General features: G+C 38.0%; 1 protein-coding gene across 2 annotated transcripts in view; it reads right to left on the bottom strand.

Annotated features, from left to right (window-relative positions):
* LOC149802656 (sodium- and chloride-dependent glycine transporter 1-like) overlaps positions 1-24932 on the bottom strand; it is a 57545-nt gene extending 32613 nt beyond the window's left edge. The window contains exons 1-2 of one of the 2 annotated variants that reach the window (XM_089952020.1): positions 24786-24932; positions 8775-9126 (exon numbers count right to left, since the gene is read on the bottom strand). In XM_089952020.1, the coding sequence (XP_089808146.1) occupies positions 8775-9126; positions 24786-24800 (367 nt within the window). In that variant the 5' untranslated portion in view covers positions 24801-24932. The remainder of the gene's footprint in view (positions 1-8774; positions 9127-24785) is intronic. The other variant, XM_089952019.1, reaches the window with a different exon arrangement.
* Positions 24933-26539: the final 1607 nt, after the last annotated feature.

The raw sequence follows: 26539 nt of genomic DNA, 5'->3' as shown, positions 1-26539 counted from the left end.
TACCGACTGCGCACAAGTAAGAAATCATTAAATTAAACATATACAAAACATCTATGAATATTTCACTCCGTAATAAACGCTATATTAAACATTGTTTGCGACCCATACTTAAGCACACTAAGAAGCTATATATTTTTGACTTCTTATAAAAAGTCGTTCGAGTAAACGACTGCAGTTCACCTTTGTCCCACCCTAACGTACTAATATGAATCACAGCAACTGTCCGAGTTTCATTGCAACGTCGGTGGCAACCTTTTTATGCAGGGTTGCATCTAGGATTTGATAAATGTGGGTACTTGCCCCCAATGAATCTGAAAAAGGGGGCCAACGTAGCCATAAGGGTGGGGCTTCCAGTATGGTGTAAAAACAAAACTCAATGTATTCAAAAATAGCAAGAATAATAAGTGCATTAAATGCATCTCATGTCTTTTGTATATTAAAGTATAACACTTAAAACTAAAATCAAAGTCTTATGTTTTCTAATAACAATATTCTATCTACACACTAACCATTAAATAATCAAACCATAGACTACAAATAGTGTCATTCTTCTGGCCAATCTTAAAAAAGTGTTATGTGCATCCTGCGTATCACATACTCAGTTGTGATTGGTTACAAATCCAAACTAAGAAAGATTAGAAGAGCACATATTTTCCTTTAATGGACGACAAAAAATAATTTTTATGGAAAAGTCCAAAGTTCAAAATGAATTAGGGAAAGTATATATACAGTTTCTACAACAGTTAACTCTTAACTGGAACAGATATACATCTGCATCCAGACAGACTGCAGTTGTGACTATGCAAATATGATCACTATTCCTAACAGCTTTCTGTTCTTCCTCATCTTCCACTCTACCAATGCTTTGTTAAAGTTGAAGTATCTGAGAGGAAGTCCTACAATTGAAATCCTGAGTCCGTTGAGACCCCTTCTTACAGACAGCTTCTTCTTGCAGTTTTGGTTCAATTTCGATAGCTTTATCCTCTCTTACAGTCAGAGTTTTGGTATGTCATAGCCATTGCCACAGATGCTAATTGAAGAAGATTTGGAAATGTGTCTGCATGATGTTGATGTACAATCTGCCAGAGTTCGCAGACTTTGTCACTAAGGTACATTTATGTTTTAATAATAGTCTTAGAAAGAAACCACTCTGCCAAAACATGTTTTGGGTCACTCAAGGGGTACTGATAGCTTTTTTGATTTCTTCTCCTAACCAAAATGATCACAGAGAATTTTTATCTGGTCATAACCATACATTTCTTGTTCTACAGAAGATAGGAATGTGAGGCTACGTTGACCAAGAACCTCAAGAAACGTTGCCACCTGTGTGCTGCTCTTTGTTTGCCAATCTTGCAGTCATCTCCACCTGCAAATTTGTAACAAACTCGTGGTGAAGGTTAGATACATCATCTGAAACTTTTTTCAATGTGCTCCTGTGTAACTTGAGTTCAACACCATTGTAAGTGATTTAAGTTTTGTCTCCATCCTTAGATGGTTTCAATTTTTCAGACATACAAGTCTGGTGATAGGTTCTTCCCGTGTCTGCTTTCTGTAAGGCATAATTCAAAATATCAAGTGACACCTGCTATAACCAAGTCATATTTCTGTAAAAGCATATTTAGCTGTGCTGAGGGAGGTATGATATCCATCATAATATTCATGCATGGGTTTCAAGGGTTGTTATTGTTGGGGGAAGATGTGAGAGATAAGCACCCACTTCCCTTGGAAATGTCCCAATGGCTTGCGTCTGATAGAGCCTCTGACAGCCAAATCCAGCTCCAGGTCTTGACGAGTGGCTTAAATAAGCCCGGTGGAACCTGTTTAAACTGACTGAAGAAGAGATGACAGGCGAGTTTCTGGTGCCTCAAAAGCAGACTCTTTGGGCAGATGGGGCTCATTAACCTTGCGTGGTCGCCCATCTAGGGGAAGTTAACTCCGACTTCAAACATTCGCTGCCATGCGACTATCCCCTCTCATGGGAAAGGCTAAGGGAGTAAACCCTAACAGAAAATCCGGAGACGGAGTCCCTAAGGCGACTTGGCATTGCTTTCATTGTGATCTCGGCAACTCCAGCGACGTCGCTGGTGACATGACGTATCGACTTGTCCTTTCCCTTGGATCCAACAGCTGTGTGGAGAGGGGAAATCAGCTGCAAGGAAAACAGTTGATTCTCCATATCACCCTGCCCAGGCCTGCGCCCAGGAGAGAGCACTCTAGCTTCGCTTCACAGCGTCGACACAACACGGGAATCAGCAGTTTACCGGTTATAAGTCACCGCTCGATTGGCGTAGAGTCAGACGCCAGGGGTTGCTTCCGACGGTTGGAGAGATCAACAGGTCTCATTGGAAAGCCACCACCCGCCTCAAGCTGGACATCCTCAGCCATTAAGGTGACGTCCCGCCAAAGTTCGTCTGCCTCGCTGGGTACGGAGGGCTTAAGGTACGCGAGTACCTGATAAGCAGACTGCAATTACTGCACCAAGAGATAACAAAAGAAAACCAGCAAGGAAACCTCCAATCATCAAACCAGGTACCTGAAATGTCCGGACTATGCTGACTGGGCTCTGAGATGATCTGCAGGCAATCAGCGATGTTCTAAAGACTTCAGGCATCAACGACGAATATGCAAGACTGCATGTCGACATTGCCACACTACAGAAGACACGGCTACTAGATTCCGGGTCCCTTAGAGAAAAGAACTACTCATTCTTCTGGCAAGGAAAGAGCGCCGACGAAGCCAGAGAGTTTAGTGTTGGATTCGCCGTCAGGAACTCTCTTCTGGGGATGATATAACACTACCAACAAGAAAACGGAAGACTGCGATCCCTCTGCCTTCACAGCAAAACGGAGCCTGTCAGCCTGATCAGCGTTTACGCTCCCTCACTAAGCGCCACCGCAGACACCAAGGATGAGTTCTGCGACGAGTTAAACTCGCTCATCGACAAAATTGCCAAGGAAGAGAACTTGATATTACTGGGCGACTTCAATGTTATAGTGGGCGCCGATCATGACTCTTGGCCTTCCTGTCTTGGCAAGTTCAGCATTGAGAATATGAATGAGAACGGTCAGTGACTCATAGAGATGTGCAAGTACCTCGTCCTCAGCATCACCAATTCATTCTTTCAGACAAAGCTATAGCATAAAATGTCTTGGATACATCCCCGGTCCAAACACTGGCACCAGCTGGACATGATCATTACGAGACGGTCTGCCATGAATGTTGTGCTTCTTATCCGTATCTTCACCAACGCTGACTGCGACACTGACCATTCGCTGGTGTGCTGAAAAACGAAGCTTCAGGCAAAGAAGATGCACCACTCTAGGCAAGTGGGTAAACCATACATTAATGTGAGGAAGACGCCATATCCTGACAAGGTTGTGGAATTCGCGTATGCCCTCTTGATTCAGAACCTCTCAACGGCCGTACCAAAGAGAGATGGGATCACATCAGAGAGTCTGTGTACAGCACAGCCACACGGATCTTTGGTAAGAAGCAGTCAAAGAACAACGACTGGTTTGAGGCTACCTCCGCCATACTCATGACAGCCATAGATGAGCGTCGCAGTGCTCACCTGGAATACAAGCGATCCCCCTGCCAGAAGACAATACAAACATACAGGTCTACCAGACGCAAAGTGCAGAGGTTAGCAGTGTGCCAGTGAATACTGGCTTTAGCTCTGTCAGAGCATCCAGTAAGCAGCAGATATTGGAAACATCAGAGGCATGTATGATGTCATAAAGAAAGCAATGGTCCCATGAAGAAAATGAAAGAACCACTGAACTCTGCTGCAGGCGATATTATCCACGACAAGGTCAAGCAGATGGAGCGTTGGGTGGAATACTATTCTGTACTGTACTCCAGAGAAAACAAAGTGAACAATGATGCCTCCATCGCTATTGAAAACAACCCTCTCATGATTGAACTGGAAGAGAAACCTACTGAGGCAGAACTAATGAAGGCCTTAGAGAAACTGTTATTAGGTAAATCTCCAGGGAAGGATGACATTCCAGCAGAAGTCATCAAGTGCAGCTGAATCGTGCTGCTCACACACTTTCATGACCTTCTCTGCCAGTGCTGAGATGAGGGTGCAGTGCCTCAGGACATGAGAGACAACAACATCATAACCCTAGCCAAGGACAAAGGCGACAGAAGTGACGGGAACAACTACAAGGGCGTATCCCTTCTCAGTGTATCCAGAGTCGTAGTGCGGGTTCCGCGCAGAGAGGTCCACAAACGACATGATCTTTTCCGTCAGGCAACTGCGGAAGACATCCAGAGAACAGCACTGACCCAGTCTTCCTGGCATTAATAGACCTCACCAATGCATTCCATCTGGTCAGCAGATACGGACTCTTCACAATCCTGGCGAAGATTTTATGCCCTCCAAAGCTGCTAATCATGTTCCAGTCCTTCCACGATGACATGAAAGACACAGTGCAGTAGGATGGCTCAACGTCCGACCCCTTCGACATTCTCAGCAGAGTGAAACAGGGCTGAGTCCTTGCCCCCACGCTTTTCGGCATCTTCTGCGATGTCCTGCACAAGCATGCCTGTGTGAAGTCCACAGAAGGGATCTACCTGCACACACGATCAGACGACAGACTGTTCGACCTGGCACGACTGAAGGCATAGAGGAAAGTGCGTGAATCATCCATCAGGGACATGCTCTTCGCAGGCGATATTACTCTAGCCACTCACACAGAAGATGAGCTACAGCACCTGACGAATCGCTTTGCTAAAGCATGCGATGAGTTTGGGTTCACCATCAGCTTAAAGAAACAAGACGTGATGGCTCAGGACGCGGTACCCCAAGCATCATCATCAACAACTACGAACTTGGGGTTGTCAGTCAGTTCACGTACATCTGCTCTACCATCACCAACAATATCTCGCTCAATGCTGAGTTCAAGAAGCGGATTGGAAAGTCATCAACAAGTCTCTCCAGGTTGTCTCGGAGAGTGTGGAACAACAGAATGCTGACCCTGAACACTAAGATCTCCGTGTACCGTACCTGCGTGCTAAGTACTCTCCTGTACGTTAGTGAAACCTGGACTCTGTAGGCTCACAAGAGAAAAGACTGAGCGCCTTTCACATGCGATACCTACGACGCATACTCGGGATCAACTAGAGTAATCGAGTAACAACCAACGAGGTGCTTGAACGTGCCAAGATTCTCAGAATGGACACACTCCTCCGCCAACGTCGCATGAGATGGCTGGGCCATGTACGTCGGATGGATGACAGGCGAATCCCCAAAGACCTTCTTTATTCGAAACTTGCCTCTGGCAAAAGGTCGATCGGACGGCCACATCTCCGCTTCAGTGGTGCCTGTAAGCGTGACATGAAAGCCCTCGACATTGATTTCAACACCTGGGAAATGTTTGCTCTAGATATGACCAGCTGGCGACACGCTCTGATCACTGGCATGAAAGCCGGCGAGAAAAGGCTACGCTTGCTAGCTGATGAGAAGCGATCTCAGAGGAAGAAGAAGCAGCTCAAACCCACACCCGACTCAACTTTTAAGTTTAGCAAGGACTGCCACTCCCATGTTGGGCTCCATAGCCACAGCAGACGTTGCACAACCACCAACCGGGAACATCTCTCATGGGCGCACTTCCATCGTCTCTCGAGACTAACGGATTCCAACCATTCATGCATGCCACACATCTGTAGTTTATTAGTTTATTCAATAAGTCTTGACACTCTTTTGTCTTGTTATTCTTTTCTAAATAATTCACGAGAGCACCTCAGCTTTGACAAATTGCATATAGTGCATCATAAAATGTCAGCAATCTTATTTCATGCACCTCTTTGACTTAAAATTGTGGACAGTCCAGAACGTTCTGGATTTGCTTCAGTTGAGCTATTCTGTTGGCAGATTTATTGAAAAAAATAGTATAGGTCTTTAACTGTACCTTCTAAGGTTTCCTTGAGGTACGGAATGTTTTTTGATGCATGAGAGGTAAACAAATTCAAACTATGAGCCATACAATGAATGCTGATCAAATGAGGGCTTTTCTCCATGAACCGTGTTGCTACACCACTTTTGAGACCTGTAATCACTAATGCCCCATCACAGCCAAACCCAACAACTTTTTCAAGAGAAATCTTCTTTTCCATGAAGTGGACAACTCCTTTAAAAAGAACTTCAATATTGTGCGATTGGCCTTCCATTGACACATTACCAAGAAAATGAGTTGTAGAAACAAACTTAGTTGGTTCAATTATTCTGGTATATATGACCAGCTTCTTTGTATTTGAAATGTCTTTACTCTCATCAGTTAAGATGCTAATGAATGGACTACATCATACGTTCTGCATTAACTAAGATTATATCACTATTGCTATGTAATCCTCGATGATAAATCAAAGTATAAAAGTATTTTATTATTATTATTTTATAATTATTATTATTGATCAAGTATTTGAGAAATGTTAAACAATATATATATTGTTTTTAAAAACACAAAACAAAATGACCAAAATCAGATAAAATTGCGCAAAAACCTTAACCTAAGACCATGAAGTGATAATTCGGTCGTTTGAAGAAATCCCGTCAAGGTGTTTAAATGCTAAAATAATATGGCACTACAGTCTCTCTCTCTCTCTCTCTCTCTCTCTCTCTCTCTCTCTCTCTCTCTCTCTGTTAATTAAAGTCATTCAGTTATAGTAATGAAGGAAGTGGTTATGCCTGTATGTATACGACGATTTTAAAAACAAAAAATGTTGGTATTATATACATCTTTGATGGATCCCTACTTATGCATAGTGCTGAAATAAGCAGATCAGGGTCAATGTCGTTTGCTGTAATGATCATCACAGCAAATAGTAATAATAACTTATTTACTAAAGCATTATATAAGTTTCAAGCGGTGGGATTGGCTGACTACTGTACTGTATCACGATGTTGACAGAAAGTCCTTACATACTCAGGAAAATATTCAAACAACAGCGACTGTATCATCATTTAAAACACAGAAAAGCTCGTTACAATGATACTGAAATGTGACATGTCTAGACAGGAAAGAATATCATGAAAAAAGAAACAGGCACCAATAGTGCAGATGGATTAAAAATGAAAAACGTTACCCACCATTAAACGTTGACAGGAAGTTATGACGACAAGCTACCGAATGCAATTTCATTGGCCGATCACGATGCTAGGTGCTTTTCTTAGTAACACAGGGATCCCTCAAGGTATGCACTGATCTAATTTTCAATCGGAAAAATGTAAATAAAAGAACACCTGAATTTCCTCTACAGAAGCCCTTGACGAATATGTTGCGCTTCCACCTATTCTCATGTTCCCAGCAACACCCAGAAAGTCAAACAAATCCAAGTGAGCCATATTTTAGAGAAGCAATACTCTCCTTCGCCAAGTAATAAGCAACTGACATAGCATGAATAATTGATTCAGATTTCTTGCTGACAGCTGTCATGCATGTAGTTTTAAGATTTTCACTTAGTTTCAAATCCTAAATAGCCTGTTTGTAAGCTAGTAATTCAATATGTCTGTCAAGGGTTGATGTCCTGAAATTAGCATTTCCAAGTGTGAAAGAATTTTGTTGCCAGTTTTTACACATCATCTGCAAAGCATCTCATTTTTTCATTCATTTCCAGCCATGGTCGATTTTGTTTCCAGTCTGAATTGAAAGAGTACTTAGATGGACCCTTAGTTTCACCGCCGCCATCTTTAAGCACATCATTACTAGCATCGTCCGATACGGAATTAGCCTGAGGAAGTGTTTGTTCGCTGGCATTGTGCCTATTGACAGAAACTTCTGCCCCGTGTCTGTTATTAGAAGCGTTACTGCTAAAATAATGTAAATGTGTCCGAGTTTTAACTGATTTCGCCCCTTAACACGTTGTCCCGCCAAGCCAGCCTCTGTATCATACGTGCTCTTCTGACCTTTCTTATTAATCAATCAGAATTGAGCAGATGACACACAAAAATAAGTGACGTATTGACAATTATACAAGCACAACATATTCGACGAGAATGACAACCGTGAATTTTACACCAGAAATTAAAAAAATAACACATTCTTCACAAAAAATGCACACAATTCTTATTTATTGCGCGATTTTACTTGCATATGATTAAATATCTTGCGCGAAATCTTAAATAGGAGGGGAATTTGTACCGTCGTGCGTCCTAGATGCAACCCTGTAAATGTGACCGGGTTTGCTTGCTGTTGGAGTGAAGATATTTTAATTGTTCACTGCTCACTGCGCACGCGATCACGTGTGATGATCAAGGTAAAATTAGTCAAACGACGGGTTATAGAACTTATTTATCTATCCCAGCTATCAAAATCTAAAAGCCCTAGTGTGATAATAGTTAAATCGTAGAAAGCATTACTGAGTGTGCTCAATCTTTCACTTTCTATACCACTTTATTGTCATTTAAGTCGCTCCTGAAGCTTTTTTAATCGCAACACCCCGAGTCAAAACAGTTTTGTTAGGGTCGTTCTATCTGTGTTTGTTAAACACCTACATTCTTTATGTCTCATTCAATAAATGTATTCTAACTGGGTAAGAGATCTGGGGTTAATTTTGATAAAAAGTTTAAAATCTATCAAAGATCGCATTTTAAATCGATACATTAGAATTACTATGTTAATGCAAAATCATTTTATTATTTTACCATTTTATTTTAATAGAAAGTAGCATCACTTTTATTTTCCATATTGCCAAAGACAGACGGAAAGAGGGGAGGATTCAAAATGTATAAACATGAAGCATGCATATATATTATGAGCTGTGGAACCTACCTCGAAATATGTTGCAGAGTTCAAAGGCACCTATTGCACTTTTGCCGGTAAATTGCCCCAGACATATCTCCATGTAGTATAGAGGTCCCCCACACAAGACGAGGAAAAACAAATATGGAATCAAGAAAGCCCCTCCGCCATTCCTCATGCACGTTGTCGGAAATCTCCAGACACTCCCGATTCCCACCGTATATCCTACGAGGGACAAAATGAACTCGACATGTTTTCTCCACGTTCCTCTATCGTTATTCTCCGTAAACTCCTCGTCACTTTTGGCTTTGTTAATAGACTCACCTCCATTTAAAATGTCTAATTCCGAATTTTCAGTCGTTTCTGGCATATCTTTGTATTTCTTTTCCGAAAACAAAATACAATAAATCAGATCGAATGTTATATCAGTTATTCTAAGTTGTTTTTCAATACGCTCTCGCCTACGGAGCTACAAATGTACTGTTGTACATAAATTTCACGCTGATTCGTTTTCTTTTAAGTGCTTTTAATATAATCAACACTCTAACATAGAGTACAATGTATAACCGAAAACGCTGTGAATTCGACTGATCATGATTTAGCTACTCAATGTAGATCCGACGATAAAACATGGGTCTGTATACTTGCTTGCAATTTACTTCCAAATCATATAGGTACTATATAATCTCACAATTGGAGTTGGAAGTAATAGTGTTGACACTCCCTGACAAGATCCATGCGATCACTATGTCTCTCACAGAACAATAAGCCTCCCATAAATACAAGCAAACACAAATGCACACAACCAGGGGTAAAGTACCCGTACACACCGCGATATACGGATATCTTTCCGCGAGGGAACAACGACAAGATGCATTCAGTCACACACACACACACGCACACACACATGAACCAGCCTAGGCAACGCTATATGCATCTGCGAAGTTAATTAAGCAAACTGTTCTTAAGGCATGCCAAATTATATGGTTGCCATATTCCGTGACACCATATTTCACAGTTACGAAACCCATTCCGCGTTGTTGCCTGATTCATAGATGTCTTTTCTTAGCAATATCGGCACATATATTTGGAAGGCATTATTGGTCTAAAGGGACTGTTGCTTTCGCACCATGAAGCAGTATTTTAAAACCTAACTGTACAAGAAATAATAAATAATGCTAAATAGTTATCACACAAATCAAACCATTATTTCTGACATCATTATACGCAGACTTGAAATTGTAAATGTAATAACTAGTGTTATGTATATTTAATTTGCATTGTTTGTTAGATTTTTTATTCATTATATGATGTTGGTTATGCAAAAGTGTATCTTATAGCTGACCTTTTGTAAAATTAAGATCATGGTTTACCTGACCAAAATCATTAATTCTTTTTATAATCGGTAAGCAACTAAAACATAGCTAATATTATTATATTTGAAAGTGGGATTAATATTATGAATATTATCAATAGAAGTCAACATATTTATCTTAGTCTGAGTCAAGTACACCATCATCTTAATTATAATTTTAGTAGCAGACCTTCTAATTATAACTTAGAGTTTCCTAGAAATGAACTTTTGGCCCTCGTCCGGGTACTTCTGTTGTGTCTTAGTTTTTATATAATCTTCTTTACGGGAAAAATTCGTTATTCCTGCAATAAAACCTGGGCAGAAATAATTTATATTGTATTCGGATTTTGATTATGTGAAATTATTTATTATTCTCTGGAGATACAAAGTGCTCTATATTATTTTTGGAAAAGATATATTAGCTGGGAAATATAGTGATTTCAAAGAAGGAAACCTTGGATTCTATTACTGTGATTCAACATAAGACCGTTGGCACATCATTACAATTCAGATCATTGGGACGGTAATACATTAGAGACGACAGGCTAATGCAGACACATCAACACCGTTAGCGGAGGAAATTATTTGGAATAATACTCAAGATTATCTTGTTATTAATTCTATGATTTAATTTGAAATACTATAAGTTCTTTTTTATAGTGTAACCTTATATCCTAGACAAAAAAAATATTTCTTGAATGTCACACATCTTTTTGTTTCATATTTAAAGAAATATTCGTGCCCTTCCAAAAATTAACCAATACATCCCTTGAAACCATTATGTTCCCCGCCCAGTAATAGCAAAAAGCTCATGTTATGCCGATTTACAAGAAAGGAGAGAAAACGCTGTCGTCTAATTATTTACCAATTTATATTATGCTTGTATAAGGTATTTTTTTTATCTTAAAATAATCTATTCAGACATATATAAAAGTTCTTGTGCATGAAAATGATTTGATACTAATATATTTCTTCCAAGACGTTCAACAACTCGTGAAGTAAATTAACGTTCCTTGACATCACTAAAGATATGTATAGGGTGTGGTTTCACTGGTTATGTTATAAGTTTCAAAATATGTCATTGGATGTAAATTTATGTCATGGTTTGAAAGCTAAAAATCCAACCAATTCTAGACAGTTTTCCATCGGACTATAGAACCATCAAAATATCAGCTATATATACTATGCATATGTCAACTTTGGAATATGTTTCAAGTTTGGAAAATTTGCTCTATGGATGATTCAGACAGATTAGAGGAAAAAATTCAGTTGGAAGCTGCACCCATTTATTGCTCTAGGGAGCTTAATTTACGCAGAAACTGGTTGGTAAACCCTAGCACAAAGAAGGAAAAAGAGATTATGCATATTGTTTTTTACTATAAATACCGAGGTATCTATCTAAAACAGGGGTCTTAAACACGCTGCCGCGATCTCATACGTCCCGTGAAGACGCTTCTGTGGCACGCAAAATGATTGGCTTAACAAGGTGTCATGAGGGATAACAAAGGTGGTGCGGCCCTTAGTCCATCGAAAATGCCCTCGTAAGATTCATCTCATTATCGTCTACGTAACTCACGACGCATCACCCAAGTCTCTACCAGACTTCGGTTGTGCTGTTGTTCTTCGTACGTCCTTTCTCAGCTTTCCGATTTGTCTTTGGAACTCTCTCCCTGAAGATATCCGATAGCTTCTGATCTTTATGACTTTGAAAAGGATTAATCTAATTCAGGAATGTATGGTTGCCAGGGAAGAGTAGCACCTCTGACAGCAATTCTTCCTCGGGGTAGTTTGCCCGTTTTGGTCCTCACCTATCACCAAGCTCTCACCTGTGGATCCAAGCAACTGCAGGCATGCGACAGTGGCAAACCTCGTCGACGGGTGGACCAAACCAGGTGTAGCTGGTGAGTCTTCAACTCTCACTGAGCTAGGGCCTCGCTTACCTGAGCATGGAAAGACAGTTCGGGCGGATTGGGTAGATGAGATCACCAGGAAGATTCATCGGCCGGAAAGGCGACTGTGCAACGTCGTGAGAAGAGGGCAGGACATGACAATGCACATAGGACGTACTGGTCATCCACTACAGCCAGGGAGGTATCCAGCCATGGCACTTTATCGTGCTACTGGACCCATGTTTCTGAGGCCGTGGGAGTAGGACAGCCCCTATGCAACGACTTTCGCACTTAAATATTTTTTACACACAGATTTGTTGTTCCAGTGGGCGTGACGAAGCGATGGGTGGAGATAACTGCTGGTAGTCGTAGTCAACATTCTGCACGCACGCGACAATTGGACCGATGGTCGCTCGTCTTTTTACTCAGGGCTGAAAAGGTTACTTAAACACTGCCTGTCCTATAGCATCTGACCAGCTTGCTGTGACTAGCATATCATCCCAAAGGCGGTCGAAACAATGCAAAGAGGAAAACAAATGCTTCGTTCTCTTAATCTGGAACGTCCGGACTTTTTGGGGAAAGGACGCCACCATAAGAATGACAGTTCCTTGCTCGCCATCTCATAGATTTTGATCCAATAAGTGAAAAATGCTCACAGGAGAGAGTATTCTGAATGAAGTCTAGGAGAATGCACTTTTGTCTTAAAGTGAAAAGTTGGAACTGAGACAAGGTTGCACGGTCTTGCTATAAGACATAGTCTGATGAAGGACATTCTCACCTTTCCAATTGGCATGTAATGAGCTCCTCAAGAAGCTGCGCTTCCCTCTATACAAGTCTTGTACACATTATTAGCAACGACGCTCCTACCCTCTCTAGCCCTGAAGAAACAAAGAACCAGTTCTATGAGGACTTAGACCAACTTATTAAAACAGCAAGGACCAGGGACAAACTGATTATCTTTAGAGACTTCAACTCCAGAGAGTTGGGAAAGTTAACAAAATCTGAAAGGGAATGCTTGGCTCACACGGAGTGGGGAAGCTGAACAACAATAGCTTGCTCCTCCTGAGCAAATGTGCTGAAAACATGCTGTACGTCAGCAACAACTCTATATTCCTGCAAGCGACAAGTACAAAACAATTTCGATGTCTCCAAGGTCCAAATGGTGTCATCTGGTAGACAACGTTATTGTAAGACAGAGTCACATGCAGGACGTCATTATCATGACCAAAGTACCAGTGGCTTATGTCAGCTCTGAGAAGTGGTGTCAATTTAGGAACGGCGTCACAGAAACAGCAAAGATCATTATGAGACAGAAGACATGCGTGCATCAGGACTGAACTGATGAAAACAACGAGCATATCACTCGACTAATTATACACTGGACAACAAATTTTTACAAAAGTCATGTTACTGAAATAAAATTAGTCAATTCTTATCAATTTTTATGTGCTGAACACGAATATGACAGTCAAATTGCAAAATTGGCTCTAGTTTTTTTGTAATCTGCAAGAAATTAATGTTTACATAACGAAATGCATTCCAATAGTAAAAGGTCAACTGTAATAGCCTACCTATAAAAAATCAAGTCATTGACTACATCTTAGATTTCTTCGCCTGTCTCTTGTACAGCTGTTCGGGAGCATCTCTGAGGAGTGTCCAGCAGTAGTCAGCCAGCATTGTATTCGACCATTTTCCCTGGTATCTTTGTTCCATTGTTGCGATATCTTGATGAAAACGTTCGCCGTGTTCATCACTAACAATACCACAGTTGCTAGGAAAGAAATCCAAATGGGAATGAAGGAAGTGAATCTTTAGAGACATATTGCAGCCAAGTTTCTTATACTTCATCAACATGTCTTCTACTAGTTCCTTATAGTTTTCTGCCCTAACATTTCCGAGGAAGTTTGTAGAAACTAGGCGAAAAGCATTCCATGCTTGTTTCGCGTCACCTTCCAGCAAGTTGTTGAACCGGTCATCTTTGAAAAGCTCTCGAATCTGAGGACCCACAAAAACTCCCTCTTTAATCTTTGCTTCGCTGAGTCGAGGGAATTTTTCATGCAGGTATCGGAATGCTGGCAAAGTCCGGTCAATGGCTTTCACGAAGTTCTTCATCAAACCTAGTTTGATGTGAAGGGGTGGTAGCAAGATTTTCTGAGCCTCAACCAGAGCTGGGTGTTGGATATTCTTCTCTCCAATGGCTACATTCTGCCTGTGAGTCCATTCCTTCCTCATGTAGTGCATTTCCCTTGCTCGGCTATCCCACTCGCATAAGAAACACATGTATTTTGTATATCCTTGCTGCAGTCCCATTAAAAGGGCAACTACCTTCAAATCACCACAGAGGTGCCAGCTGTACTTGTTATACTCAATGGAATTCAGTAGCTGCCTTAAGTTATCGTATGTCTCTTTCATGTGGACAGCATACGCTACTGGAATAGATGGAAGAATGTTTCCATTGTGCAAAAGCACAGCCTTGAGACTCAGTTTCGAAGAGTCCACAAATAGTCTCCATTCTTGTGGGTCATGAGTGATTTTTAAAGCATTCATGAGGCCCTCAATATCGGAACAGAATATCAGATTACTTTCCTTTCTGAAGAAAGGCTCCAATTGCTGGTGGCGCTTTCGATATGCAGTAATTGTGACATCTTCTTCTAGAAGATTCCATTGTTGGAGTCTTGATCCTAGCAATTCTGCCTTGTTCTTTGATAAGTCCAAATCACGAATCAGGTCATTTAGTTCTTCCTGTGTTATTCTGTGTGGGGTTGATGATGCACCACAGTGAAAATCTGGATCACTGCATGCTGATGGACCAGGAGAAGAACAGGTCGACTCACCTTTGTCTTCGTCAGATGAATCAAGAGAATATTCTGCTGGAGGTTGTGGAATAGGAAGTCCCTCACCATGTGGAACTGGTCTCAATGCAGACGGAATGTTTGGGTAGACTATTCTCGACTTCTTTCGCTTCGTTATTCCGCCGGAAAGAGGAGGAACCAAGCAGAAGTAACAGTCATTTAGGTGGTTGCTTGGCTCTCTCCACACCATTGGGACTGCAAACGGCATTGATGACCTTTTGCAATTCAACCACTGTGAAAGCTGTGTTGTACATGTAGCACAGCATATATGCGGAGCCCAAGGCTTGTCTTGGTCACCAACCTTGCATCCGAAGTAAAGATGATATGCCTTCTTCACTTGAGAATTGATACTTTTCTTCTGGTTGGCAAATGTCACTTCCCCACAAATATAGCAAAAATTGTCCGCGGTATTAACACACTTTCGAGGCATTACTGTTCTTTATTGTACGTAAATGGATAAAATAATAAGTTTTATGTAACAGTAGCTTGAACTGTCTCGCACAACGTCTAAAATATTTTAAATGCTGAACCTATCTGATTGGGCTTTATATAGTACACTGCTTACGTCAGCTTCAGCAGCCGCCTGGCATTAGTATAATAGGCCTACACATGTATAGTACACTGCTGACGTCAACTTACTTCAGCAGCCGCATGGCATTAGTATTGCATTGCATCAGAAAATGATGCAATCAACTGTGGATGATGTGAGCATGATGGTATTATGCAATGTTACATCATTATTCCGGATGTTGCTGCAGTCCTACTGGAGAAATTTACACAGTGAAACATAGAATATGAGGTATATGAATATCTTCAAAACGAGAGCCAATACAAATTTTTGACGGTTATATTCGTGTTCGGCACACCAAAATACTACAGATTAGGGCCTTTTCAAGTCAGTAATGATTTCACTGTTGACCAGTGTTATGGATAAGAACATGTATATTGTGGATTGGCAAAACGCCCCATGTTGCACCTCCAAGGCAGACAAGATCAAACATATACAGTGACGGGCCGAGAAAGAACTGCACGAGATGAAAGAAAATGGTGGGACGAGAAGGTTGAGAAAGAACAAGACTACACCGATACTCAGAACTCTGTTCAGTTTTACAGTTCATTGAAACCTGTCTACAACCCTTCAAGAACAGTATCCAACCCTTTCCTCTCGGCAGATGGATCGATGCTGAACAAAGATCAGGAACAATTCCGAAATCACTGGGCTGAGCACTTCAGTGGGCTACTAAACATGCCATCCTCTGTCAACCCCACTGCTCTCAAACATATCTCCCAATAGGTATTCCAGGAGGAACTCGACCTTCCATCATCAGGTGAAGAAATCAAGAAGGCCACCTACTAGATGAGCTTGGACAGAGCTACAAAAATGGAAGGAACCCCAGTGGATGTTTACAAAGCAGCATGGCCCGCTATAATATGCGTTTTCCGTAATATATTCCAGACCATCTGGGAACAAGAACCGATGCTAGAAGACGTCCACTCTATCATTAGGATTAAATTGCAAGATAAGGTTAGCAACCTCGAAATCATGGATAAAGCCAAGACAATAATCACTGAAGCAATGCTGCTCAAGGCCCAACTTCGCTTGTTAGTCCATATCATAGATGGTGCCCGCAAGCTGAAATTTATCTTCTTTGGGGAAATGGCACATGGCCAGAGAAATGAAGGGCGACACATAAGCGCTACAGACACACCTTGAAAGACAGCCTAAAGTGTTGCCGTCTAAAAAACATCGGAGCTTGAAAGAACAGCACAGGACCGAAGCCAGTGACGTTCCCTCCTCACCCGCAAAGCTTCAATTGGCCTTGTAAATGAACGTCGGAGCCAGATCGATGCAGCCTGGGAGCGTCGCCTCAGGTCAGTTTCGTCCTATAACTACAGCTGATTTAAAATGTCCCATCTGTCATCGACTGTGCAAGTCAAGGCTAGGACTGCAGAGCCATCTCCTTGGCCACAGACGATTTCACAGAAACCCTCCTATTTGGATTATACTTTTCAGGCCTTGGCATTGATTTCGAAATGGAAAATACAAACTTTGACATAACATGTTCAATGATTACATGAATGTTCTGATTTCTCTTGTGACAGCATTTTTCCTTGATTATCAGCGTACTACAATGACGTCATATTTCATCATCGACATCATATTTGTCCGCTCACATAGAAGTCGTCTTTACCTTACTTGACTGATTATTGTCAGCATTTCATATTTGTATCAGTAATCTTGTTTAGCTATAATTTTGTTTTACAAAATATCAACAACATCGGTTTTAAGATGGTTGTTAATACTTTAAACAGAATATTCACTCGCACAATAAAACTTGGGCCAAGAGTTCAACTGAGGTCAAGTAAGCAGCGTATCCGAATTCGATCAGTGGTATGCTACCTTTGAAGCATTCGTTATATATCGATGAATTGAAAATAGTTTAATATTAAATTCAAGAGCAGCATTTTATGTTCTTTCGTACAAATATATTGGAGTAAACATAAAACTAACCTTCTCTCAGTGGGCTGAAAAATGACAATTTATTGTAAATTCTCGCAGAAACAGAAGCTATAAAAATGCAAAAATGAGCGCTCTGTCTAACATTTATGAAAACATACGCGTTCGCTGGTAAATTTTAGCTTTATTTCGGAATATTTATTCCGGTTCTTAATCCGACGACAATTTTCCCATATCAAACATTCATATTTCCTTATATGTTGTATTTACCAAACTATTGTGACTCTTTGTACGTTTACTTTTACCTGGAATGCCAGAGAACATCATATACACGTGTCATTAATAGAAAATACATTTTATATGTTGGAAAATGTTTATGAGATTCTAAAATAGTTGCGATAATATCATATATGAATAAGAAAGAGTTAGGTTTCTAATGATTTTTAAAATTGAAATTTTCAATATTTTAATGTTGAAATGAGGTTTTAATACATAAAGAAAATTATCAAGTAATAGAAAGAATTTTTTCTTTTAAAAAAAAATCACTTAAACGAACCAGTTGTTTGTTCGTCTTACTCTTTCTACTGTCACAGTACTTTTAACATATGGCATGGATATTTTCTTCTTTGTTTCACACAGAAATAAAATTATTTTATAAGTTCAAACATTTCCAGCAGGTTTTTTTTTTACTTTATTTTTATATAGAGCTTTAGCAATGCCATCCAATTGTATTATAATTTTCTGGCTGCGTATTTACGGTTAGTTTTAATTGGTCATACTGTTTGTATAAATATGACCCAATTACCAGAAATGAACAGTTGTTTACAGTCTCTTTTTATACACTATTAATACCTTCTTTTGTTCACATGATAGTTCAGACAATTAGTGAAAAGATGTAAACCGTAGTTAGGCAGAAGATTCATTCCAAAGCAGCGAGAAAGACATCTTAAAACATGTATTAACGTAACAAAAAATCCTGATGATATTACTAAATCCCAATAATTTAGAAATATACTTGCTGGAGCTACTGCAGAAATAAAAATTAAAATTAATCCTAATTATTGCGAAAGTTTGAACGAATCGATTACAAAGAAGATAGTGTACATCTAATTAAAAGCATTGCATCAAAGAAATCTAGCAGACTGGTAATTGAGTTATTTCACCCTTTTTACTCATTATGTTTCACAGAATGCTTGACTGGTATATTTCCAAATGAATGGGACAGACACATAGTTTGTCCATAATATAAGGAAGACATCGGATAAAGATCCTTAAAAATATAGGCATTTGGCTAACACATGCATAGTGTAAACGTCTTACAAAAGTGTTGAATATCAGATTAAGTATGTGGTCAAATGATATTATTATTTATTAGTCGCAAGCATGTTTTCGCAAAAAGCTATTTTAATCACAGTACAGTAGAATTTGTAAAATAAGGGTGGCATATTTTGGAGCAGAGGCTTAAAAGCTCATCATGCCATACATGATATAAAATTTGGGTCACGTTATCAATTATCAATGAAAGAAATTAAAGGCAAATTCATGTAAATGTTTAAATCACTGAGTGTTACTTTGAAATCATGTCTTAATTTTTTAAAGATTTAACAGACTATGTTTCTTCTTAAGTAGGGCATTCGACAGAGAGGGTTCATAGTATAGCTGTTGTCTCCTTATTCATTGATGATTCATTCTACTAAAGCAATGCATGCAAGATCTGAAAAGAATTGTTTAAGATTACACAAGCAGATCATCACTATTGTATTATGTAACGAACATGAGGTTCTCAGAGAAAAGTAATTCCATAAGAAATTATACAAAGATCTCCGAGACAAGTAATTGCATCAGAAATGACGTAATAAACTGATATTTCGCGTATTTGCTTAATATGTTGTTTGCGATATTACTTTGACTAGTGTGGATAATGTTCTCTCTCTTGCCTGCATAACAGGAGAACATTTCATATGTCTAATGCATATAATTCGTTACATTATTGTTTGTTTGTGTACGCTCTGTTCCAAGGTTATATTATGCTGTTTTATTTTTATTATGGGCCTGTATCCTGACAATACTAAATAATTGTATTGTATTGCATTGCTTTGCATTGCGTTGCGTTGCATTGCATTGCATTATTTCATTGTATTGCATTACATTGTATTGTTTTGTATTGCATTGCATTACACTGCACTGTATTGCATTGCGTTATATTGTATTGTATTGTATTGGATTCCATTGCATTGCATTCCAATGTAATGTATTGTATCGTTATATTGCAATGTATTGTAAATATGTGCATTCAATAATCAGGTAGAATTGAACAATCAAAGTTCATGTTTAACAGATATTATAAAATGTAATACAATCCAAAATGTAGGATATGATGGTTTAATATTCTGTGGAAAAGCTTGATAGTGTCAATTTAATAACTTACCCAGAAATATCACATAAGACGTTTTGATACATGAGTTTATTTATATATTACATGTATGTCAACGGAACCATTGTCATTTATTGTATTACCTAGACAACAGATAATCATAATGCGGTCATCCGATGCTTCTGGAAAGGGTCAAGGAACCGTCCAAGATTAAGAAACGAACCATAACCCTCTCAGTTGTGTTTATTCACTTTCCTTTTGTAAATGCGAGTCCCAGTTGTGTGTGATCTATCATTTCTATCCTTTGTGTCCATCTTTTGACAACAGCTACGCGCGTTCTTAATATGTATTGATAGTTCAGACTATACGTGCAAACATGTCCTCATTGTCCATGATGTACCAATATCAACAATATCATTGATTTTCTCAAAATTGTGTGCGTCCCTAAATTGTATTGATAGTTCATCCTGTTTGTAAACGTATCCTAGTTGTCTTTGATGTATCAGTGTCAACAGTCTCCATGATTTTGTCACAAATGTATGCGTCCCTTGTTTGTATTGATAGTTCATACTGTCTGTAAACATGTCATCGTTGTGCATGATATACCAATGTCAACAGTCTCTATGAATTTGTCAAAAATGTGTGCTTCCCTGGTTTGTATTGATAGTTCATCCTATCTATAAACATACTCTTGCTGTCCATGATATACCGGTCTATTTTGAAAATTATTTTGTGCGTCTTTCTTTTTAAGGAAAGTACACACCATTACAGCAAAATCTGTAAAAGCGCGAGTTAAATTCATAAGTCGAATTTACGGAACAACTTTTATATGTAATAAACTTTGGAAGAAGAATCCAATAAATGAAATGTTGGAGAAAAATTCCAGTAGATGTAATCAAGGAATATAATCCAATAATTGTGCTACTGGAGAAAATCCAGTAGATATCATCTTAGAGTAACCTCCAGTAGAAGTAATCTTTTAGTAATATCCAATATATGTAATCGTGGGGAAAAAATCAAATAAATGTAATCTTGGAGTAAAATTCCAATAAATATAATCTTTGTGCAAAAATGCAATAAATGTAATCTTGGAGAAAAATCAAATAAATGTAATCTTGGAGTGAAAATCCAATAAATGTAATTTTGGAGTCATACTCATAAATGTTATGTTGGAATTAAAGTCCAATAAATGTAATCTTTGAGTAAAAATCCAATACATGTAATCTTGGAGTAAAACTCCAATAACTGTAATCTTAGAGTTGATTCCAATAAATGTAATCTTAGAGTAAAATTCCAATAAATGTAATCTTGGAGTAAAATACTGTAGAGGTAATCATGTACTAAGTCCAGTAGATGTAATCTCGGAAGAAAATCCAGTAGATGCAATCTTGGAGTAAAATGCAGTAGATGTAATCATTGGAGCGAAATCCAGTAGTAGTAATTATGGAGTAAAATCCAACAGATGTAACGATGGAGTAAAATACAGTAGATGAAATCTTGGAGTAAATTTGAATAGAAGTGATCATTGAGTAAAATCTTGCAGACGTAATCATGGAACATAATCCTTTAACTGTAATCTTGGAATAAAATCAATAAGATGTAATTTGGAGTAAACTCCAATAGATGTAATCATGGGTATAGTCCAAAAAATGTAATCTTGGAGTAAAGTCCAATAAATGTAATCTTGGAGTAAAATTCCAATAACTGTAATCTTGGAGTAAAAGTCCAATAAATGTAATCTTGGAGTAACATTTCAATAAATGTAATCTTGGAGTAAAGATCCAATAAATGTAATCTTGGGGAAAACTCCAGAAAAATGTAACCATCTAGTAAAAGTCAAATAAATGTTATATCGGTGTAAAAATCCAATAAATGTAATCTTGGAGTAAACTCTAATAAATGTAATCATCGGGTATAGTCCAAAAATGTATTCTTGGAGTAAAATCCAAATAATGCAATCTTGGAGTAAAACTTCGACAAATGTAATCTTGGAGTAAAAGTCCAATAAATGTAATCTTGGAGTAAAAATCCAATAAATGTAATATTGGAGTAAAAATCCAATAAATGTAATCTTGGAGTAAAAATCCAATAAATATAATCTTGGGGAAAAATCCTGAAAAATGTAACCATTTAGTAAAAATCTAACAAATGTAGTCTTGGAGTAATTATTCTGTAAATCTAATCATGGAGTAAATATTCAATGAATGTAATCTTGGAATAAAAATCGAATAAATGTAATCTTCGAATAAAATCCTGTAGATGTAATCTTGGAGTATAATCGTGTAGATATGATCATGGAGTATAATCGAATAAATGTAATTTTAGAGTAAAATCCCAATAAATGTATTCTTGGAGTAAAACTCCTTATAAATGTAATCTTAGAGCAAACATCCAACAAATTTAATCTTGGAGCAAATTCCAATAAAGATAATCTTGGAGTAAAAATCCAATAAATGTAATCTTGGACTAAAACTCCAATAAATATAATCTTGTTGTTAAAATCCAATGAATATAATCTTAGAGAAAAATCCAATAAATGTAATCTTTGAGTAAAAATCTAATACATGTAATCTTTGAGTTAAAATCCAATAAATGTAATCTTACAGTAAAAATCCTTTGATTTTGTCAGCAATCTTTTCTCCCACATTTGTACCTGCTGCAGATGCAGCTCCTCTTTCAAACGTTTTTATGCATCTAACGCGATAGGTGCTATTTTGTGAGTTATTCCAGATATACTTTCAACTATTTTAGAGAAGATAATTTCGAAGAAACCTCCTACGATTTTTCTACGATAAATATTTCGTTCTTTCATCTTATCATACAAAACTGCAAGATAAAATGTATCCTGGTAAGCAGAGCTCACTGCGACCTCAAGTGCAGATAATATGTTACATTTTCATCATTGAGATTGAGCTGTCGTCCTGATTGATCAATAAGTGGCATTGTTATTGAGGATATTTGATTTTCGACGTTTATCTAATGGTAGATTATTACCGGTTGCTTTACTTGCATTAGCGAACCTGGCGGAACATCAGGAGAAAAACTAAAAATAGTTCGTCCTTGACTGCCACGAGCTCTATTACGTCCGCTGTCAATCGATCAGTCTACTAAAATTGTATTTACCTTTGTTATATCTACTGATAACTCGTCCTTGTATAAAATTGAAGCGCTTTGCGGTCTAGAACATCCCTTTTGTCGAGTTAATCCTAGCAACGATCCAATGTTGTTGGTCGTACTAAAATCAACAAGAAAATTGTTTTTCAACGTGATTCTTGCAGGTAGCGTGTAATAGTTTGGAGCAAGTCAAAATTGTCGGCCGCGAATCCAACTCCAGTTGTAATCAGAGATTTTATTGCTATATTGAGATCAGTAACGCTGTAAGGGCCTTGTGGTATAGTTACAGAAATCCAAACCAAGCCAGCTGGCTGGCTCGAATGAAATGTGAAATCGTTTATTATGTTAGGTTTTACGTTGGACATATCATTCCAAGAAGTAGCCGAAACTGAACCTCTTTCATATTTCGTCGGGGACGCTTGCGTCCCTGGGCCAAGTTCGATTTGTGGATTATAAATAAGAGAGAAGTTTGCACTGTCCGTCGTAGTTTGAGATGAATCAAGCAGTAATGTAATTGATAACATTTTCATTTATCTGATAGGTAAAACTCGGAGTCTTTTGGGGTTAACGAATCCAATCGCCGCAAATTAATTCACTGTGATAACATCGCTATGTAAAATATATTCGTCGGATGTGAGATAACCGTTTATCTACAATTTCAAACATTTCGTTGTCGCTTTATGTGCTTACATTTCCAGATTCTTTAGATGAGATTAGCAGATTAGCAGTATCAATCGGTCAACTATTTCAGTTTGAGTTTTAAAGATTTTAATTCCAAAACCTGAATGTACAGCTACAGGTACAGGTTCAGACTTATACGATTTCGCTAATTTAAGTAATTTGGTATATCCATTGTATTTTATTGTTACACTTTTTTCCGAAAGGCAATATACATTTCAACAATTATACTTTTTAGGCATGTTTAACAGACCATGAGCATCCAAAAACTCTTTAGAATTATAGATGTTATCAATGTATTCATATTCATTCAAAATTGTTATTCCTCTTAATAACTAGATTGATGTAAAAGTTTGCATCTTCCAGTTTTCTGATATTACCTACCGTAATACGTTTAGTGATTTGAAAACATCATTTTCCTGACCTCCAATTTCGCTATGTATAAGATGACCATCAGTAGTTCTTATTGCTTTTTCAATATTGTTTAATTGAATTTGTTCTTTTCTAGCGTCCAATTTCTCCTACTTATCTATCTCGTTTTGTCTTTAATCTTTCTTCTTCTACTCGATTTACTTTTCCAATCTATCGTAATGTCTTAGCTTGTTGTGCAACCACATACCCATTTTTTTCAATAATTTGTTCAGCAACTATGTTTTTGCTTTTCTCCAAATCTACCAAGTAATCCTTTTTCTTTTAAATTCTCGATATCTTCATGTGATATCGCAGAAATATCAGGTTGTTTGCCAAGTACAGGTTCAGTCACTGACCTAAAAAGAATAACAGTTTCTTCTGCTGATTTTTGTTGCCCGCGTCGTTCATGATTAACTTCTTCCTAAAAAAGTAGCTCTCGTTGCAACAAATTTCTTTAGAACCTCTATTTGTTTCGTGTCCACTTTTAAAGTATTTGCTAAATTACTTTTTGGATTGCTCTAGCCATCTAATAACGTATCTATTCCACATCTAAACATTTGATTTCGATCTCGTGCTAGCTTATTAAACAAGAAAAAGTATTGCATTTCCCGGCCAGTTGCTTCATGATAAAGTTCTGCAAATTTGTCTTTTAATACATCTCGCCACTGTTCTCGTGCTACATTTTGTATATCAACGTTGTCAAATCCAGCAAATAATATAAAACAACCCGTGTTTCGCCTGATAAATCGATCGACGTTATAGAAAACCTGTGCTAGATAAACTGCATTACAGTTTCTGTTGCGCGACAATTAAAAGTGTGATCTGAACTATTTCGTATGTTATCCGAATCAAGCTCGGCAACTGGAATAAGATCTTTAGGTTGTTTTGAGATATATAAAAAATATTCTTACCAAATCGTAGTTCATTTTTTAGTTTTTCGTTGTGTTCGTTTAGCAGACCATCTTTGTCCTGCTTTGGGTTAATTGCGTAGACATATACTTTATTGTAGTTGAAGATGTCTTTAAGTAACAGATTCAGCAGCAGGTTAATTTTGCTTGATCCATTTCATCCTCCTATCAGGGAAATCTAGACATGGACGTGCTAAAAAAAAACATTAAAAAAAACGAATGTAACTGTCGATGGTTCTGACCTAACAAATAAACTGCATGTTGCGCAAGCTATTACTGCTGCAGATGATGCTTATCTTGAAAGAACAGGAGGCACAATTTCAGATGCAATCGATATGGTTGCTAATAAGATAACTTCTATGTATGCACCTGGTGCTGCATCTGATCTTGTAAATAAACAGTACGTGGATAGTGCTGCTGAAGCTATTGGCAGCACAAAACGAGCTAAATATATCGTTGGTCATATACCACATCTCGTCAATGCTATAGATAATCGATGGGGTTTTGTTACAACTGAGTCAACAGAATATCCTGAAAATGATCAAAATTACGCTTTTCGTTTAACAGTGCTATATCTGGAAATTCAGAGTGGATTACAAACGGATAAATAAGTATATTTTTGATAAAAAAATAGAAAGCCCAGGAGCTGTTGGATCTGGAAATTTCAACTGCGAGTTAAATTAGATGCTAATATCGGGCGCATATACAACTGAAGATTAGAGTGATCGACTGATAATACAACATGGACTACGCTATATACGCCATCGATTGTTTATGTTATTACTCCTCAGCAATTTACACTTGATGCTAAAGTAACCACAAATAAGTAATCGTATTTCCGGAATTTATGTTGTCAACGCTAGAGGCCCTTACCCAGGTCATACCGTGTTTCAGATAAATACAAGTTACGATTTAATGTAATTGTAATATATAATGTATGTTGATACTCCATCGATCAGAGTCGCAAAAGAGTTTTATAATTTTGATGCAGATTATGACGCATGTCATGGTTCTAAAAAACTGCGTTGAAAAACTACACACAAAAAAAAGAATCTGTAAAGTTACTCACATAAGGAAAATACCAAAAAATATCAAAGAGTTGATTACTGGATGCCTAAACCTACCTGTCAATGACATAAATATAGAAGAAGCAGACGTTAAAGGTGTTTTGAGTTGTTCAACAGCACATGCAATTCTCAGGCAATATCTAGCACTGAATTTCTTATGTATATCTTGGACAGTTATTTTATGTTATTAGTTATATCGATGAAACAGAAGATATGTATCGTGATAACGTCAATAATATTACTGAAATACCAACAAATATTGATTCTCCATTTTCATCCTCAGATCGTAAAGTTGTAACAGATAGCAGATATAATGATGTCTCATCTGGAGTATATAATGAGTACTGAGATTTTCTTGCTGATCCTGCCGATAACAACTCTCGTACGCTGATTAAAAAGGTTGCTGCAGAAATTACCTTTACCACATCAATTGAAATAATTACTGAAACAGTTTCATGATAGCAAGAAAAGAAATAATCGATTTCAATCATATTTCATCTCGTCTCTCAGACAACAACAGGGATGAGTTGATCAAATACTACAAGTACTATCATAAAAAATTTACTGCGTCAGATGCACCAGAAATTATTAGAGCAAACAAATAGATGTACTAAACTACATTCCAATGATTCTAACAACTGGAATATCATCAGAAAGTTGAACAGCAAATCCACTACTGTTGATAGTATT

Source organism: Sinohyriopsis cumingii, chromosome 3 (assembly GCF_028554795.1).
Source record: "Sinohyriopsis cumingii isolate HCF-2022 chromosome 3, ASM2855479v2, whole genome shotgun sequence".
Lineage (NCBI taxonomy): Eukaryota > Metazoa > Mollusca > Bivalvia > Unionida > Unionidae > Sinohyriopsis > Sinohyriopsis cumingii.
This window is presented reverse-complemented; position numbering and strand designations above follow the sequence as displayed.